The sequence below is a fragment of the Gorilla gorilla genome, chromosome 2, assembly GCF_029281585.2.
Source record: "Gorilla gorilla gorilla isolate KB3781 chromosome 2, NHGRI_mGorGor1-v2.1_pri, whole genome shotgun sequence".
Taxonomy (NCBI): domain Eukaryota; kingdom Metazoa; phylum Chordata; class Mammalia; order Primates; family Hominidae; genus Gorilla; species Gorilla gorilla.
Window position 1 is genome coordinate 22,612,301 of NC_086017.1, and position 15,133 is coordinate 22,627,433.

Consider the following 15,133-nt stretch of genomic DNA (forward strand, 5'->3'; position numbering starts at 1 on the left):
CAAATCCCTTTGCTTCTCGGCCTCAGTTGCATTGCTAAAAAAATGAAGAAACTGACCCTGCCGTCCTGAGGGTTGGGGATGCGAGGCAGGGGGCCTTGTGTGACTCAGTTCATTCCCCAGATCCTGTCTGGCTCAGGGGCGGGCAAGCATCGTGGGTGAGGGGATTGGGTGAGGGGTCTTTTGGTTGGCCTGACCAGCTTTGGTTGATAGCTCCTGTTTCTTGAATGCCTACAGATGAGAAAGCGGAGGTAAAGTAACTTGGCCAAGGCTACACAGCAGAAGAGGCAGAACTGGGATTCGAACCTGAGACTCTATGATATTATGTCCATGCCGCAAGACAGAGCTGGCACCTACGGAAATAACAAGGAGGTGGTGGCCGGGTAGTGAGCTCCCCATCTCTGGGGGTGTGTGCAATCCGGCGCTGCGCTGTCAGCAGGGCAAGGGCTGGGGCCGGGGCCAAGACCACCAAGCCAGGCCTAGGCCCGCCCGCCTCCCGCGGCCGCCGTGGCCAAGGCGTGAGCACGGGGCGGGGCGGGAGCTGCTATTTCTGTCTGGTGAGCGCAGCCCGCGCAGCTGGGGAGGGAGGGGGCGCCCGCGCCGCCATATTCCCTCCCGCCGGCCGGCTCCGCGGCGCGCAGCCACCATGAGCACCGCCGCCTTCCACATCTCCAGCCTTCTGGAGAAGATGACGTCCAGCGACAAGGACTTCAGGTGCACCCCGCCGCCGGCCCCCTTCTCTCCTTCCCGCTCTGAAGCCGGGGGCCTTCTTCCCCTCTCGAAGCGCCAGCCCATCCCCCATAACCATGCAGCCCCCTGCGTCTTCTCTCTTCTCCCTGCATTAAGCTGCCCCCCTCCCCACAGACCCACTCCTGCCTCGTGGGCCCCACTGAAGCTCCGGCCGTTCTCCCCTAGTGGCCGTCCTGCCCCTCCGCGACTCCAGTCCCTGCTTCGTCTCCCACCGTGCAGGCTTCAGGGCTTCAGCCCTACCTCTCACCCCCGATCAGAGCCCCAGCTCCACCCCTCTGCACCCTGCCTCGGCCTCTCCTCCCTCGTGTGTGTCCGGCCCCCTTCTTCCCCCGCAACTGATGCCCCAGCGCCCCCTCCCCCCCGCCCCCACCTTCAGCGAGCCCACAGTGAAGCCCTACGCCTCTCCCTGGGGACCCCAGCACCTGCCTCTCCTCCGCATTGAACCCGGACCCTTCCCGGGACCGCAACCCCCAGCTGACTTTCTCACTGGCACCCTCAGTGATGCCTCCTTGTCAACATCACCCGGACCCCTCCCGCCCCGTCTCCCTCCCCTCCTGCGATTGTTCAGACCCAGCCTAAAGGAGGGGGCTGGGCTGAGTCTGGCTTTCCAGTCACAGGTAGGTGATGGTTGGGGTGGGACCTTCTAGGTTTTGTGTGCCACTCTCCTTCCCCACTCCCTTTTTTCTTCTTTCCCCCTCTCACAGCATCACAGAACCACAGGAATAGAGCTGAAAAGAACGGTGGAAACATCTGGTCCAATGAGTTTCCACCTGCATTCCCTGGGGAAACTGAGGCCCAGGGAGGAAAAGGGATTGGCCCGTGGTCTCATGGCCAGTTCTGGCCCCTCCAGCTGAAAGAAGACCTTGGAGACTCAATGAACATTTTTTCACTTTGTCCCCATTTTACAGATAGGGAAACTGAGTCTCAGAGGCATGAAGGGCGTAGGTTCAGTCACAAAGCCAGGAAGTGGGAGACTTAATCCAAATCCAGGCCAGTCTAATACAGAGGCCAAGATCTTAGTGAGGTCCTCTGATTCCAGCCCCCTGACAGGTGAGGAGACTGAGACCTGCTCTGGTGGTCTGACTCCTACTCTTCTCCTGCAGCCCATTCCTCAGTACCCCTCAAGAGCCCCCCCACATTAATAGAGCCTGGGATCCAAGGTCTTGGCTTCAGATCCCAGCTGCCGTCACTCACTGGCCGTGTGACCATGGACAAGTAACTTAACCCCCATGAGTCTCCCTGTGCTTCTGTTTCTATAAAATGGGGATAACAGAACCCATCTCTGAGGATTGGGGTAAGGATGAAATAAGATAGTACATGTGAAATGCTCAGGTTCATGGCAGGCACTAGGTCGGTGCTTAATAAACGGACAGTTATGATTCTGTGTACATCCAAAATCTGCCACGCCCTGTCCCCTGTCTAGACCTTCACTAGGGGGATTCTTTGCTCTCCCTTGACCTCCTCCCTTCATCTGACAGCTCTATAACTCTTGACCCCAGGCAGGATTAGGTACCTCCTTTCAGCTCCCATCATGCCTCCCCTCATGTTTCTGCTAGATCACTTTTCAGCCCTGGGAGACCCTGAGCTCCTGGGCCACCGGGACTATGCACTTCCTCTTAGTGCCCCAACACCTGTGCTGAGTACACGGTAGGTGCTTAGTGAATGTTCGCTGGGTCCCAGGCTCCCTACTGTGCACCCCACGTGTAATCTCAGTCCACCCATGGGTGGTGGTGATTGTTCTTCCTGTTTTCCGGAGGCTTGGAGGAGTGCAGTGACTTGCCCAAGGTCACAGAGCTGGCTAGTGGCCTAGGGGATTTGCGCTAGTGTCTCTCAGGCCTCTGGTCCAGTCTCTGGGAGAGGGAGTTGGCCCTGCCAGCTACAGCCCGAGAAGCCCTTTCAGCCTGTCTCTGCCAGTGGCCTGGAGAACACTTAAAACCACCCCAAGCATGTGAGAATGGTGTCTATTTTTAAAGTCCGAATACCAGGGTGCTGGGTCCTGCAGACCAGCTGTCCAGGCGTCCGTGTGGCCAAGGGTTTCAGCTGAGTTGCCTCTAGGGTTTCTCTGTAATGAAACTGAGACTGTGTCCTCTGGTTCCTGGAGCGGGGCAGCGACTGCAAATGGGGGTCCCAGGTGGGGTGGAGGAGATCTTTGTTTCCTGTTCTTCCTGGGCCCTGGCTTTATGGACAGGAGGTGCCCCATTACCACGGAGGCTCCGGCAGTCAAAACGAGTACACTTGCGGGTCTTGCAGGAATTACCAAGTCATTTCTTGAAAACACAGTAGTATTGGTTGAAAAGCCAGGAGACCTGTGTGGTGGGCTGGTTTTCCGCCCAGTTTGCTGTTACCGTAGGCAGTTTGTGCAGCTTCCCTGAGCCTAGTTTTCTTACTACCTCATGCTAAGAGCTAGATTGTCCTATTGAAACCTCCCAAGGATACTATGAGGTAGGGCAAAGAAAAGTTCCCATTTTATATATAGAAAATCTGAGGCCCAGAGAAAAGGAGGTAGTTACCCAATGTCACCTAGTTGATAAACGGCAAGACCAGTATACTCACTTAAAGCCAAACTGGGGTGCTCAAGCTCTTATCCACCAAATTATATACTTTTCCTTCCCTCTCCCATCCCTACACACATACATGTATAAAACATGGCTTGCTTCTCCGAGAGCTAGTGTCTGCAGGAACCAGGGGTGTCTGAAATGCTGAGGCATACTTCAGAAGAGTTGGTTTCTGAATTCGGACTATTTGGCTGTAAGTTCTGTTAAGGGCTAGCTCTCTCACTACCTCTCCTCCTGCTCTCACCCTCCCCGACAAAGCCCTCTGCAGACCTGTTCTTTGTTGAGCCTGGAGTCCCAGAGATAAACCTGATGAGCCTCTGCCCTCAGTGAGTGTACAGTCCAATGGAGAAGATGCTCTGGTGGCCAGACTTGTATTGCAGTGTGAGAAGTGCTATAAAGGAGGGGTGCAGAGTGCTCTGAAAGGATCTTGTCCAGGAAACCATTGTGCTTAGGGGCTGTGGATGCAGGGGTAGGGCAGGGAGGTCAGTCATCCTTGAGCTGGGACATTTGAGCTGGGCTCTTGATGGGTGAATAGGAGCTCAACAGATGAAGAAGAAGAGCGGGGATAGAAGGCCTATCTTGGGCAAAGAGGCACATCGCCTGGGTTGCCAGGCTGAGCTGGGCCCCCATGGACTGCAGCAGAAACACAACTTGGAGACCCTGCGTGCCATCTCAGAATGTCCCCTCAGCTGAGCAGACGTAGGGGTGCATGTGCCCACCTCAGGCCTTGGCCTGGCTCAAATCCAAACCTCCTCCTTCACTTTACCTTTGCCCAGAGGTGGGCACAGTCAGTCCTGCCATCCTGCCCATGCTGCCAGCCCAGCCTCCTTCTCTCTCCTAGCAACTTGTGGCTAATCTACCTGTTAAAAATAAATAGGACATCGACCAGTCCACCCCTGGTAACAGGGCACTGTGGGCTGCGGTGACATCTAGGAGCAGGTCTGAGTCTGCACAGATGAAAGCCAGAATCCCAACTGTGATAGATTTTGCCACAGGAGGCTGGGGTCAGGGCTCTTGGTTGATTTGCTCAACCATGCTGGAAAGCAGGGCCAGCGTGGGGTGGTAGAGTGGCCCAGCAGGGTCAGTAAAAGCTGGAGGCTTTCTCCGAGGCAGCCTCACAGTATCTCCTTGCTGCTCTGTCCTGTTTTCTCCTGAGACTCCACTCTCACTTGCCTGCAGGAGCCAGTCAGTGGGTGAAGTGGGCCTAGTGGGGACCAGGTGAACTGGGGAGAGGGCAGCCACAACCTGATTCTAATCAGGTATTGTCACCAGGGATTGTAGGCCCCATTGTATTCAAATATTCTGTTTTCAAGATAATCTGGAAGTCAGTGTTTTGTTTTTGTTTTTGTTTTTGTTTTTTTTGAGTCTCACTCTGTCACCCAGGCTGGAGTGCTGTGGCACGATCTTGGCTCACTGCAACCTCTGCCTCCTGGGTTCAAGTGATTCTCCTGCCTCAGCCTCCCAAGTAGCTGGGACTACAGGTGTGCACCACCACACCTGGCTAATTTTCGTATTTTTAGTAGAGATGGGGTTTCTCCATGTTGGCCAGGCTAGTCTCTAATTTCTGACCTTAAGTGATCTGGCGACCTTGGCCTCCCAGAGTGCTGGGATTGCAGGCGTGAGCTGCTGTGCCCAGCCTGGAAATCAGTATTTTTTTTTTGAGATGGATACTTGCACTGTTACCCAGGCTGGAGTGCAGTGGCACGATCTCAGCTCACTGCAACCTTTGCCTCCCGGGTTCAAGTGATTCACCTGCCTCAGCCTTCCCAGTAGCTAGGATTACAGGTGTCCGCCACTGCGCTCGGCTAATTTTTGTATTTTTAATAGAGACAGGGTTTCACCATATTGGCCAGGCTGATCTAGAACTTTTGACCTCAGTTGATCCACCCGCCTCAGCCTCCTAAAGTGCTGGGATTACAGGCGTGAGCCGCCATGCCAGGCCAAAGTCAGTATTTTTATGTCAACTCTCCCAGTGTTCAAATGTTGACAAGTAATTTAAATTTTTGAAAACATGTTTGCAAGCTGGACACAGCTGAGGGCTACTAGTTTCAGACCTCTGCTCCTACCCTCTTAATTTTGGCGGGAATGGTGCCCAATTCCCGCACCATTCCTCAACTTGGAAAGTTGGCCCCAGCCTCAACTTTCCATGGCTTCCAGCTTAGACTCCCACTGCAGTTTCAAATGCCTGGGACAGCATCAGGCTTTTGGTGTCAGGCCCCATGAATCCCCCACCTCCGGGTGGGTAGCCCTTGCGTCTGGTGCCCACCCTAGGTCAGTGAGCCAGTCAACTATTGGCGCTGGTCTCCAAAATATGCCCATGCCCATCAGCATGGCGTGGGGCAGTGGTTTTCAAAGTGTGGTCCCTGACCCTCAGTGTCATCCAGGAATTTGTTAGAAATGTGGATTCCTGGGCCCCAACTCAGACCTGCTGATTCAGAAACTCTGGGAATGGGGACTAGTATTATTTAACAAGCGCTGCTGGTGATTCTGATGCTGGCTATAGCTGGAGATCCACTGCTCTAAGGGCAGGGACTGAGCTGGTTCTCTGAGATGGGAGTGGACAGGGCTCGCCCTCCTCCATCTGTTTGGCAGACAGGCCTCTAGCTCTGACTTGGACACAAGGTGTCTGTTCAACCTTCTGGTATCCCTTGGCTGGGCGCGGTGGCTCACGCCTGTAATCCTAGCATTTTGGGAGGCCGAGTTGGGCAGATCACGAGGTCAGGAGATCAAGACCATCCTGGCTAACACAGTGAAACCCCATCTCTACTAAAAATACAAAAAATTAGCCGGGCGTGGTGGCCGGCACTTATAGTCCCAGCTACTCGGGAGGCTGAGGCAGGAGAATGGTGTGAACCCGGGAGATGGAGCTTGCAGTGAGCTGAGATCGTGCCACTGCACTCCAGCCTGGGCAACAGAGCAAGACTCCATCTCAAAAAACAAAACAAAACAACCTTCTGGCATCCCTTTCTCAGCTGTTGTGAGATGTGGATGATGTCCTGTGCCATTATAATAATGGCAGTGCTATTTACTGAGCACACACCATGTGCACTTAAAACCCCATGAGGCAGGTACTAGTCTCATCCCCGTTTTCAGACAGGTAAACTAAGGCTTGGAGAGGTGAAATGACGTGCCCAAGTTCACACTCATAAATGGCTGAGGCAGGAGCCACCGACCCTGAAACATTATGCATTTAGCCAGCATGCTGAGCCGTTCCTAGTCTGCCACTATGTGGCAGTTGGTGTCACACATATGTGGGTCTCCTTGTAGCCCAACCATGCCCACTGCCCAAATAATCCACCATCATGTGGCACTTAACGACGGGGAGACATTCTGAGAAGTGCATCCTTAGGCGATTTTGTCCTTGTGTGAACCTCATAGAGTGTGCTTACACAACCTAGATGGTAGAGCCTACTACACTCCCAGGCTATATGGTGTGGCCCGTTGCTCCTAGGCTACAAACCTGTATTGAGTACTGTAGGCAGTTGTAACAGAGTGGTATTTGTGTGTCTAAACATAGAAAAGGTACAGTAAAAATAAGGTAGAAAAGATTAAAATGGCATGCCTGTATAGGGCAGCTCCATTATAATCTTTTTTTTTTTTTTTGGAGACGGAGTCTCGCTCTGTCGCCCAGGCTGGAGTACAGTGGCATGATCTTGGCTCACTGCAAGCTCCGCCTCCCGGGTTCACGCCATTCTCCTGCTTCAGCCTCCCGAGTAGCTGGGACTACAGGCGCCCGCCACCACACCTGGCTAATTTTTTGTATTTTGTTTAGTAGAGACTGGGTTTCACCATGTTAGCCAGGATGGTCTTGATCTCCTGACCTCGTGATCTGCCCACCTCGGCCTCCCAAAGTGCTGGGATTACAGGCGTGAGCCATTGCGCCCGGCCAGCTCCATTATAATCTTATGGGACAACCATTGTATATGTTGCCTGTCACTTACCAAAACATCATTATGTGACACAGGACTGCATTTGACCTCGAATCTTTGTATTAAGGTCTACTTCTAGGGGAACCCTGAGGTACTGCCCAAATCCACCAGGGCCCAGGAGCTGCTCAGCAATCTCCTCCACCCTCCCTGTGCAGGTTCATGGCCACCAGCGACCTGATGTCGGAGTTGCAGAAGGACTCCATTCAGCTGGACGAGGACAGCGAGCGCAAGGTGGTGAAGATGCTGCTCCGGCTCCTGGAGGACAAGAACGGTGAGGTGCAGAACCTGGCTGTCAAGTGGTGAGTGTCAGCCTCGGTGGAGCAGGAGAGGGGGCCCTACCTTGTGTGGGAGCATCCTGGGGACCGCTGTCCCTTTGGGGTACAGCCTCGCAGAGGAGACCTGCTGAGCAGCTCTCGTTGAATGGTACCTTAGTCTGAGTTTTCCCAGAAGATGCTGAGACAAGGATTCAAATCTAAGTTTATTTGGGAGGTGATCCCAGGAAACATGGTAGAGGAGTAGGGAAGTGAGGCAGGAAAGGGAAGAGGACCAATCAAGGGTATGGTACGAAGCAAGTGACCACAGTGGGCCTGATGAGCTTAACCCCATGGGGACCTCTGGGACACAGTATAGGACATGCCCCTTGGACTTTTCCCACTCAAAGGGTAAGGGAGCTGGGGTATTAATCCACCAGCTCCCTGGTAGTCATTGGTTAAGGGCTGCTTCTGGGGTAGGATGGAGGGTTGTCCACTGCCTGCCACCTCCAGCCAGAGAAAGCCCTCAGACAGATGTAAATGCTGGGAAGGTCAAGCTGACACACATCAAGGTGGTAAAGGCTTAAAGGCTGGGTGCGGTGGCTCATACCTGTAATCCCAGCACTTTGAGAGGCCAAGGCGGGTGGATCACCTGAGGTCAGGAGTTTGAGACCAGCCTGACCAACATGGTGAAACCCTGTCTCTACTAAATAATAATTAAAAAAAAAAGTTGCCGGGCATGGTGGTGCGTGCCTGTAATCCCAGCTACTTGGGAGGCTGAGGCAGGAGAATCGCTTGAACCCAGGAGGCAGAGATTGCAGTGAGCCAAGATTGCGCCATTGCACTCCAGCCTGGGCAACAAGAGCAAAAATTCCATCTCAAAAACAAACAAACAAAAAAGGCTTAGGGCACATGGGACTGGGAGAGGTCCTAAAAGCCCCAGCCTTAGATCACTATGAGGCTGTGATCCTGAGACGTTGGCCAGTTATCTCGAGTAGAAAAAGACACGACAAGGGTATGTGCAGAGCACATGGGGATGCTTGTGTGGTAGGGTCATTCTCACACCCACACCTGAGAACCACTAGTGTAGGGCAGAGGTTGTCAAGCTTGACTGCAGGTTAGCATCACCTGGGTAATTTTAAATAGAATGCCAGGGATCAAGGGACAACAGGGTGAGAGAATTGGGCACTCACTGTCTCTCAAACCACTGTCTGTGAGCTGGGTCCAGGCATTCTTCTGGGGCATGTTAATGAATTGCAACGTGATCCCAAGAGCAGAGAGAATTCAGTAAAGGGTTTTGTGTAGGAAGGTGACATGGACAAGTTTATGAGCTGGGAATGTCTTTCTGGTCATGGAGTAGACTTAGGATGGGTTTCACACCAGCAGAACCAATACCTTTTTATAACAAATAGTTTGTAATACCGTTTCCTATTGGGAAATGAAATTCATACATTATAAAACCTACCTCTACACATAATGCCCTAACCATAACCATAAAGGCAAACTAGAAGGAATGTAGTTTATAGTAATGTGTGTTTCCATGTATGCGTGCTTGGGCACTGTGATGGTAGAAGTGATGAAGTCACGAGAAGCCTGCATCTACATGTGAACTCATCGTGAGTACAGATACAGACAGGGTGTTGGGGACTCAGGTTTCAGAATTGGAGGCCATTGCTCTTAGTGGCAAGATTTTCTTTCTTTTCTTTTTTTTTTTTTTTTTGAGACAGAGTCTCACTTTGTCACTCAGGCTGGAGTACAGTGGTGCAATCTCAGCTCACTGTGACCTCCCCCTCCCAGGTTCAAGCGATTCCCATGTCTCAGCCTCCTCAGTAGCTGACATTACAGGCATGCACCACCACACCCGGCTAATTTTTGTATTTTTAGTAGAGTTGGGGTTTTACCATGTTGGCCAGGCTGGTCTTGAACTCCTGACCTCAAGTGATCTGCCTGCCTAGGCCTCCCAAAGTGCTGGGATTACAGGCATGAGCCACCACACCCAGCCAGGATTTTCTAAAGTGAGTGACCATCTCCCAATAAAGTTTCCCAGAAAACAAAGTAGAATTTTCCTTCAATTTACCTGAAAATTGCATTCTTAGAAAATCTAAAATGTGGTATATTAAAACAATGTAAAAAGTATTTTGTGTCTATGTATAAAATGAAATTTTAGACTCAGATAATTATAGAAAGGCCTTTTGCCTATACAAATGCCCACTGGGATGTTAGAACCTCTTGCGGGGCATGGACAGTGCTTTGTTTTACATTATTGTCTTTCTGCCGTTCCTGCTCCTCACCCCCTTAAAGGCCAGAAGTACTAACTCAATAGTTTTGATGACCAAGGACCCCCATAAATTGCCAAGGTGGTATTACTCCTAGTGGGAACCAGTGCTATAGGAGGTAGGATGGAGGACTCCATGATTACATAGATAGAGGAGCTGTGGAGAAGGAAGTTGAGAGAACCAAGGTTTGAAAACCATGGTGCACATGCCTGTAGTCCTAGCTATTCTGGAGGCTGAGGCAAGAGGATCACTTGAGGCCAGCAGTTCAAGACCAGCCTGGGCAACATAGCGAGACACTGAAAAAAGAAATTAGCCAAGCATGGTGGCTTGAATATGTAATCTCATCTGTGTAGGAGGATCGCTTGAGCCCAGGAGTTTGAGGCTGCAATGGGCTATGATCACGCCACTGTATTCCAGCCTGGGCAACAGAGCGAGACCTCATCTCAATAAAAATCAAGAAAAAAAACCATTGTGCATTGCAGTCACCTGAAGCTCTTGTTGAAACCCTGTATTCCCTGCCCAGGGATTCAGATTCAGGGGATGGAGCAGGAAGGGAGCTGGGGCAGAGGATGAGACTATAGCACCCTGGACTCTGCATTCTGATGCACACCAATGTCTGAGAACCACTCAGGTAGGGCAGAGGTTGTCAGCCTCGACTGCATGTTAGAATCACCTGGGGAATTTTAAAACCCTCCCCCAACCCCCTCCAGGCCGCACGTGAAACCAATTAACTGAGACTCTCTGAGGGCAGTGCCCAGGTAGGCATTTTTTAGAGGCCCAGGTGATGGCAACTAAGGCCAAGAACGAGGGCGTCTAGTGCCGCTGTTTTTACACTTTCCTGTGCATTGGAATCACCTGGGGACCTTGTGGCGCTACAGATCCTGGCTCAGTAGATCTAGGGTAGGGTAAGGCCTGAGATTCCACATCCTGAACAAGCTCCCGAGTGGCGTTGCCAATGCTAACTCACCACCAAACTTTGAGAAGCAAGCCTCTAAGGCAGAGGTTCTCCAAGTGTGCTCCCTGGACCACCTACAGTATCAGCCTCAGCTGGGAGCTTGCTAGAAATGCACACTGTCAGGCCACACCTAGATAGCCCTCCTGACTCTGAAACTCTGGGGGTGGGGCCCAGCAATCTGTTTTAACAAGCCCGCCAGGGGATTCAGATGCACCCTCAAGTTTGAGAACCCTTGTTCTGGAGCACTATTTGGCCATTTCCTGAGACGTAAAACACAAGAAGAAATGTAGGTTTGGGAGGTCCCAGGAACGATGTTGGCATAGCCAGAGAGTATCTCTTTCTGGCCAAACAGGGGCTCCCCTGATGATCTGAGGCCTTTTCCTCAGCACGTGTGGCCCCAGGAGCATGAGGGGACATAAAGGGGCAGCCTGACTCAGGCTGAACATTGTGCCCTTGGACTCACCTTCCCACTCCCTGCTCAGCCTGGGTCCTCTGGTGGCCAAAGTGAAGGAGTACCAGGTGGAGACCATCGTGGACACCCTGTGCACCAACATGCGGTCAGACAAGGAGCAGCTGCGAGACATCGCCGGCATTGGCCTCAAGACCGTCCTCTCGGAGCTCCCCCCTGCAGCCACAGGTACCCAGGTCCCCAGGATTAGGTACTGTTAGTGTTTGTCCTAGTTTATGGTAAAAAACAAACGAAAAAACGAAAAAAACACTGAGGCTCAGAGAGTTGAAGAGACATACCTGAGGTCACTCAGCTAGTAAGCAGGGCAGAGGATTCAGGCCCAGCTCAGTTTAAGTTCATGGTTCTGTGTCAGTTAGGAAAGCTTTTAGCTCAAGTGATGAAATCTAACTAACGGCAGTTTAAAGAAATCAGGGGTGGTTTTTCCTCACATGGCAATCCTGGAGGAATCAGCCACTCCATTTTTGTAGCAGTTCATTTAGTGGCTCAATATTGACAGGGTTCCAGTCTTGCCCCATGTCCCCTCCCTTTATAGGGAAAGCACACGTTTTCCCAGAAACCCCCAGAGGACTTCCACTTATATGTCACTGGCAAGAGCTGGATCACCCAGCCACTCCCAGCAGCAAGGGAGGCAGGAAAGGAAGTGTTTAACTTTCCCTGCCTCCCTAGTGGAATGGGGAAAGGAAGAAGGGCTTGGGTGTGTGTAAGTCAACCAGAAGCTAGGCCATCGGCTCTGCAGCTCCCCTAGCTGTCTCCTTTACTTTGGCCAGACTCTGGGTCAAACCTGGGACCTCTGGAGCCCTGGTAAGATTCCCGGGGATGTGGGCTCAGGAACACAGCCAGAGCAGAGGCAGACTAGTGGTGGAGGCTGCCTTTCCCCCAGGCCAGGGCCTCACTGTGCCCACCTTGTGCCCTGTGCAGGCTCCGGGCTGGCCACCAACGTGTGCCGGAAGATCACAGGCCAGCTCACCAGTGCCATTGCCCAGCAGGAGGATGTGGCTGTGCAGCTGGAAGCCCTGGACATCCTCTCTGACATGCTGAGCAGGTGTGGGAGGCCACCCTGGGTATTGAGGAAGAGCGGGTAAAAGGGGACAGGGAGGGACTCAAATCACAGAGCTAGCACCTACTGCACACCAGGCCCTGTGCTTGGGGCTCCTTAATCATCCCAGCAGACTCGTAAAGGAGAACTCAATTGTCACAATTTTACAGGCTCTGAGAGATGATGCGGTCAGTAAAACCTCCCACGACTTGAACACCTGCTCTGGCCAGAAAAATGTCAGGTGCTGGCCTAGTGTTGGGAACATGGGGTTAGATCAGTCTTGGTTGTTCCTAGGGAGGAGTTCACAGACATGTATAAAACTGTGAATGGAGTAAGCACAACAGTAAGGATAAGAGCAGGGCTGATAAGAGCTCAGAGGAGCCCCCAGTCCAGCTGGGAGTGAGGAGCCTTCTAAAAGAGGGTGCTGCTAGAGCTGAGCCTTCGAGGAGGGGCAGGACTTAGCTGAGTTTGGGCAGGTATAAAGAGGATGCTGGAGGGGAGACTGCCCCCAGTCCAGAAGGCAGAGACAGGGGAAGACTTGGGGTCCCAGAGTCTGCCAGGGGTCGTGGAGCAGGCTGTAATGTGGAGAGGTGGGTATGGAGAGCTGAGGTGCAGGGCTGGCTAGGAGCCATGGGGCAGGGGTGAGTATTTGTGTGTTCTACCCTGATCTTTCTCTCTGCAGTGGAGAGTAGGTGGGAGGGGATTGAACAGGCAGGGGACTGGTTAAGAGGCTGCTATAGGGAAAGCAATTTGGGTTGTATTCAGGAGGTGGACTCCACAGGACTTGGAGTGGGCAGGGGAGGCAGGGACTGGAGGCTGACCCCTAGGGTTCTGCCTTTAGTAACTGGCGGGGGCAGACAGAGGTGCTGTGATGGGGTGCACTCCGGGAGCCAGCAGCAGGTGTGTGGGGAGGAAGGTGATGGATTCAAGCTGGGGCATGTTGAACTTGAGGCTCCTGGGAGGCACTCACTCAACCACACACTCCATGAGGGCAGGTCCCAGGATCAGTCTGTCTTGTTCACCCTGGCTTCCAGCACAGTCCCTGTCACTTAGCAGGTGAACAGGCAAACAAATGAAACCTAGGAGAGGGGGTTGGGTAGGACATAGAAATAAGGGAGGGTAAGGTCAGTGTGTTTCTGTAAAGTGAGAAAGAAAAGGTCTCAAGATGTTTACAGGACAGAAAATGCACGGGCCTCGTTTGAAGGTGTGGATAGAAGCTGCTGAGGCAGGCAGGGGCTGTGCTGTGTGCGCAGAAACCATTGTCTGGTGTTGCCTCTTGTCTTGAGCCCAGAGCTCAGCATCTCCAAAGGCACTAGGGAGCCATGGAAGGAGTTAAGCAGAGGAGTGACCAGGTGAGAAGTAGATTTTATACTGCTCTGGTCTCAGCGAGGAGGATGGACAGAAGGGGATGGTATTGAGGCAAGGCCTAGACTTCCAAGAAATAGGGACAGCCTTACTAGATCCTCTATGCTTTCCCCTATCAGATCTTTCTCCCTAGGCTGGGAGCCAGGCTTTGCACTGCTGAGAAGTCCCTTTCTCTCTCCGCTTTCTCTCATGTAACAAAAGTAATTAAAATAATTCCTCCTCACAGTTGCAGGGCACCTCTTTTGCAAGGGCCATTGAGTTGCCATAATCCTGGGAAGGAGGCCGGGAGAGAATGGGGAGAGGGGCGGAGCCTGGCCCAGGTTGCCCGCGGAGTGCGATCGGCCTGATGCCCCCTCGTGCTCCCCAGGCTGGGTGTCCCGCTGGGCGCCTTCCACGCCAGCCTCCTGCACTGTCTGCTGCCACAGCTGAGCAGCCCGCGCCTGGCGGTGCGCAAGCGGGCGGTCGGAGCGCTTGGCCACCTGGCGGCCGCCTGCAGCACCGACCTCTTCGTCGAGCTCGCTGACCACCTACTGGACCGGCTGCCCGGCCCGCGGGTGCCCACCAGCCCGACTGCCATCCGCACCCTGATCCAATGTTTGGGCAGCGTCGGCCGCCAGGCCGGCCACCGCCTCGGTAAGGGGGCAGGGGGCGGGGCCTGGGCTGGCATGGTGGGCGGAGCTTAGGGTGAGCCAATGACTCGGTAAAGGGGTGGAGCTTGGGCCGCAGTGCAGCCAGGGCCTAAGGGTGGGCCGTCTGCCTTGGTAGGGAGGATGGGGCGGGGCCTGGGCTGACGTGGTGGGTGGGGCCTGGGCTGACGTGGTGGGTGGGGCCTGGGGCGGGCGGCTGAAGCCCCTGAAACGCAGAGGTTGGGGCCGGACAGGGCTTGAGAGACGCAGGGCGGGCCCTGAGCTCGACAAACCCCCAGGCCTGAGCCCCTGCTGAGTGCAGAGTTCAGAGACGGGGGTTGGATCAATCACTTATGAGACGTGGAGGCTGGCTGGTAATTACAATTTTAAGTCATGCCACTAAACTGTTAGACTATGTTCTCTTCTCCCACTTTGACAAAGGTATCTTAGTAACAGCCCGTGAGCCAAGTTTGAATTTTTAAGAAACAATTTAATGTGCATACAATAAACCGCACTATTTAAAGTGTGCAATTCAGTGTGTTTTGACCTTTGTGTATATCCGCGAAACCTTTCCATCACCCCCAAAAGCTTCCTTGTGTCCGTTTGCAGTCCAGCTCTCTGCCTTGTCCAGGAAGCCACTGATCTGCTTTCTGTCACTATAGATTAGTTTTTTAGAAATGGAAAGCTGCAATCAGGTTTGAATGTATCCTCAGACACCTTGGAGTTCTGACTATACCAAGACAGTTTGGATAGAACTGGCCTATGGTCAGCCCCTCCCAACCCCTGGCTCTCTCACTGCAAGGGGCCTTGCAGGCACACGGCGGGGGTGGGGGGGGGGGACAACCCCAGCTGACATGGCCACACCCTGTCCCATTTCTCCCAAACAGCAGCCAGCCCTCAGCCATCCTTGGTTGCATGGACCTA

General features: G+C 53.2%; 1 protein-coding gene across 1 annotated transcript in view; it reads left to right on the top strand.

The window, feature by feature from the left end:
- The first annotated feature begins 239 nt into the window (after positions 1 to 239).
- CAND2 (cullin associated and neddylation dissociated 2 (putative)) overlaps positions 240 to 15,133 on the top strand; it is a 38,334-nt gene continuing 23,440 nt past the window's right edge. Inside the window, exons 1-5 of the mRNA XM_004033641.4 lie at positions 240 to 711; positions 7,387 to 7,530; positions 11,196 to 11,350; positions 12,101 to 12,224; positions 13,951 to 14,216. Coding sequence (XP_004033689.3) covers positions 314 to 711; positions 7,387 to 7,530; positions 11,196 to 11,350; positions 12,101 to 12,224; positions 13,951 to 14,216 — 1,087 coding nt within the window. The 5' untranslated portion in view covers positions 240 to 313. The remainder of the gene's footprint in view (positions 712 to 7,386; positions 7,531 to 11,195; positions 11,351 to 12,100; positions 12,225 to 13,950; positions 14,217 to 15,133) is intronic.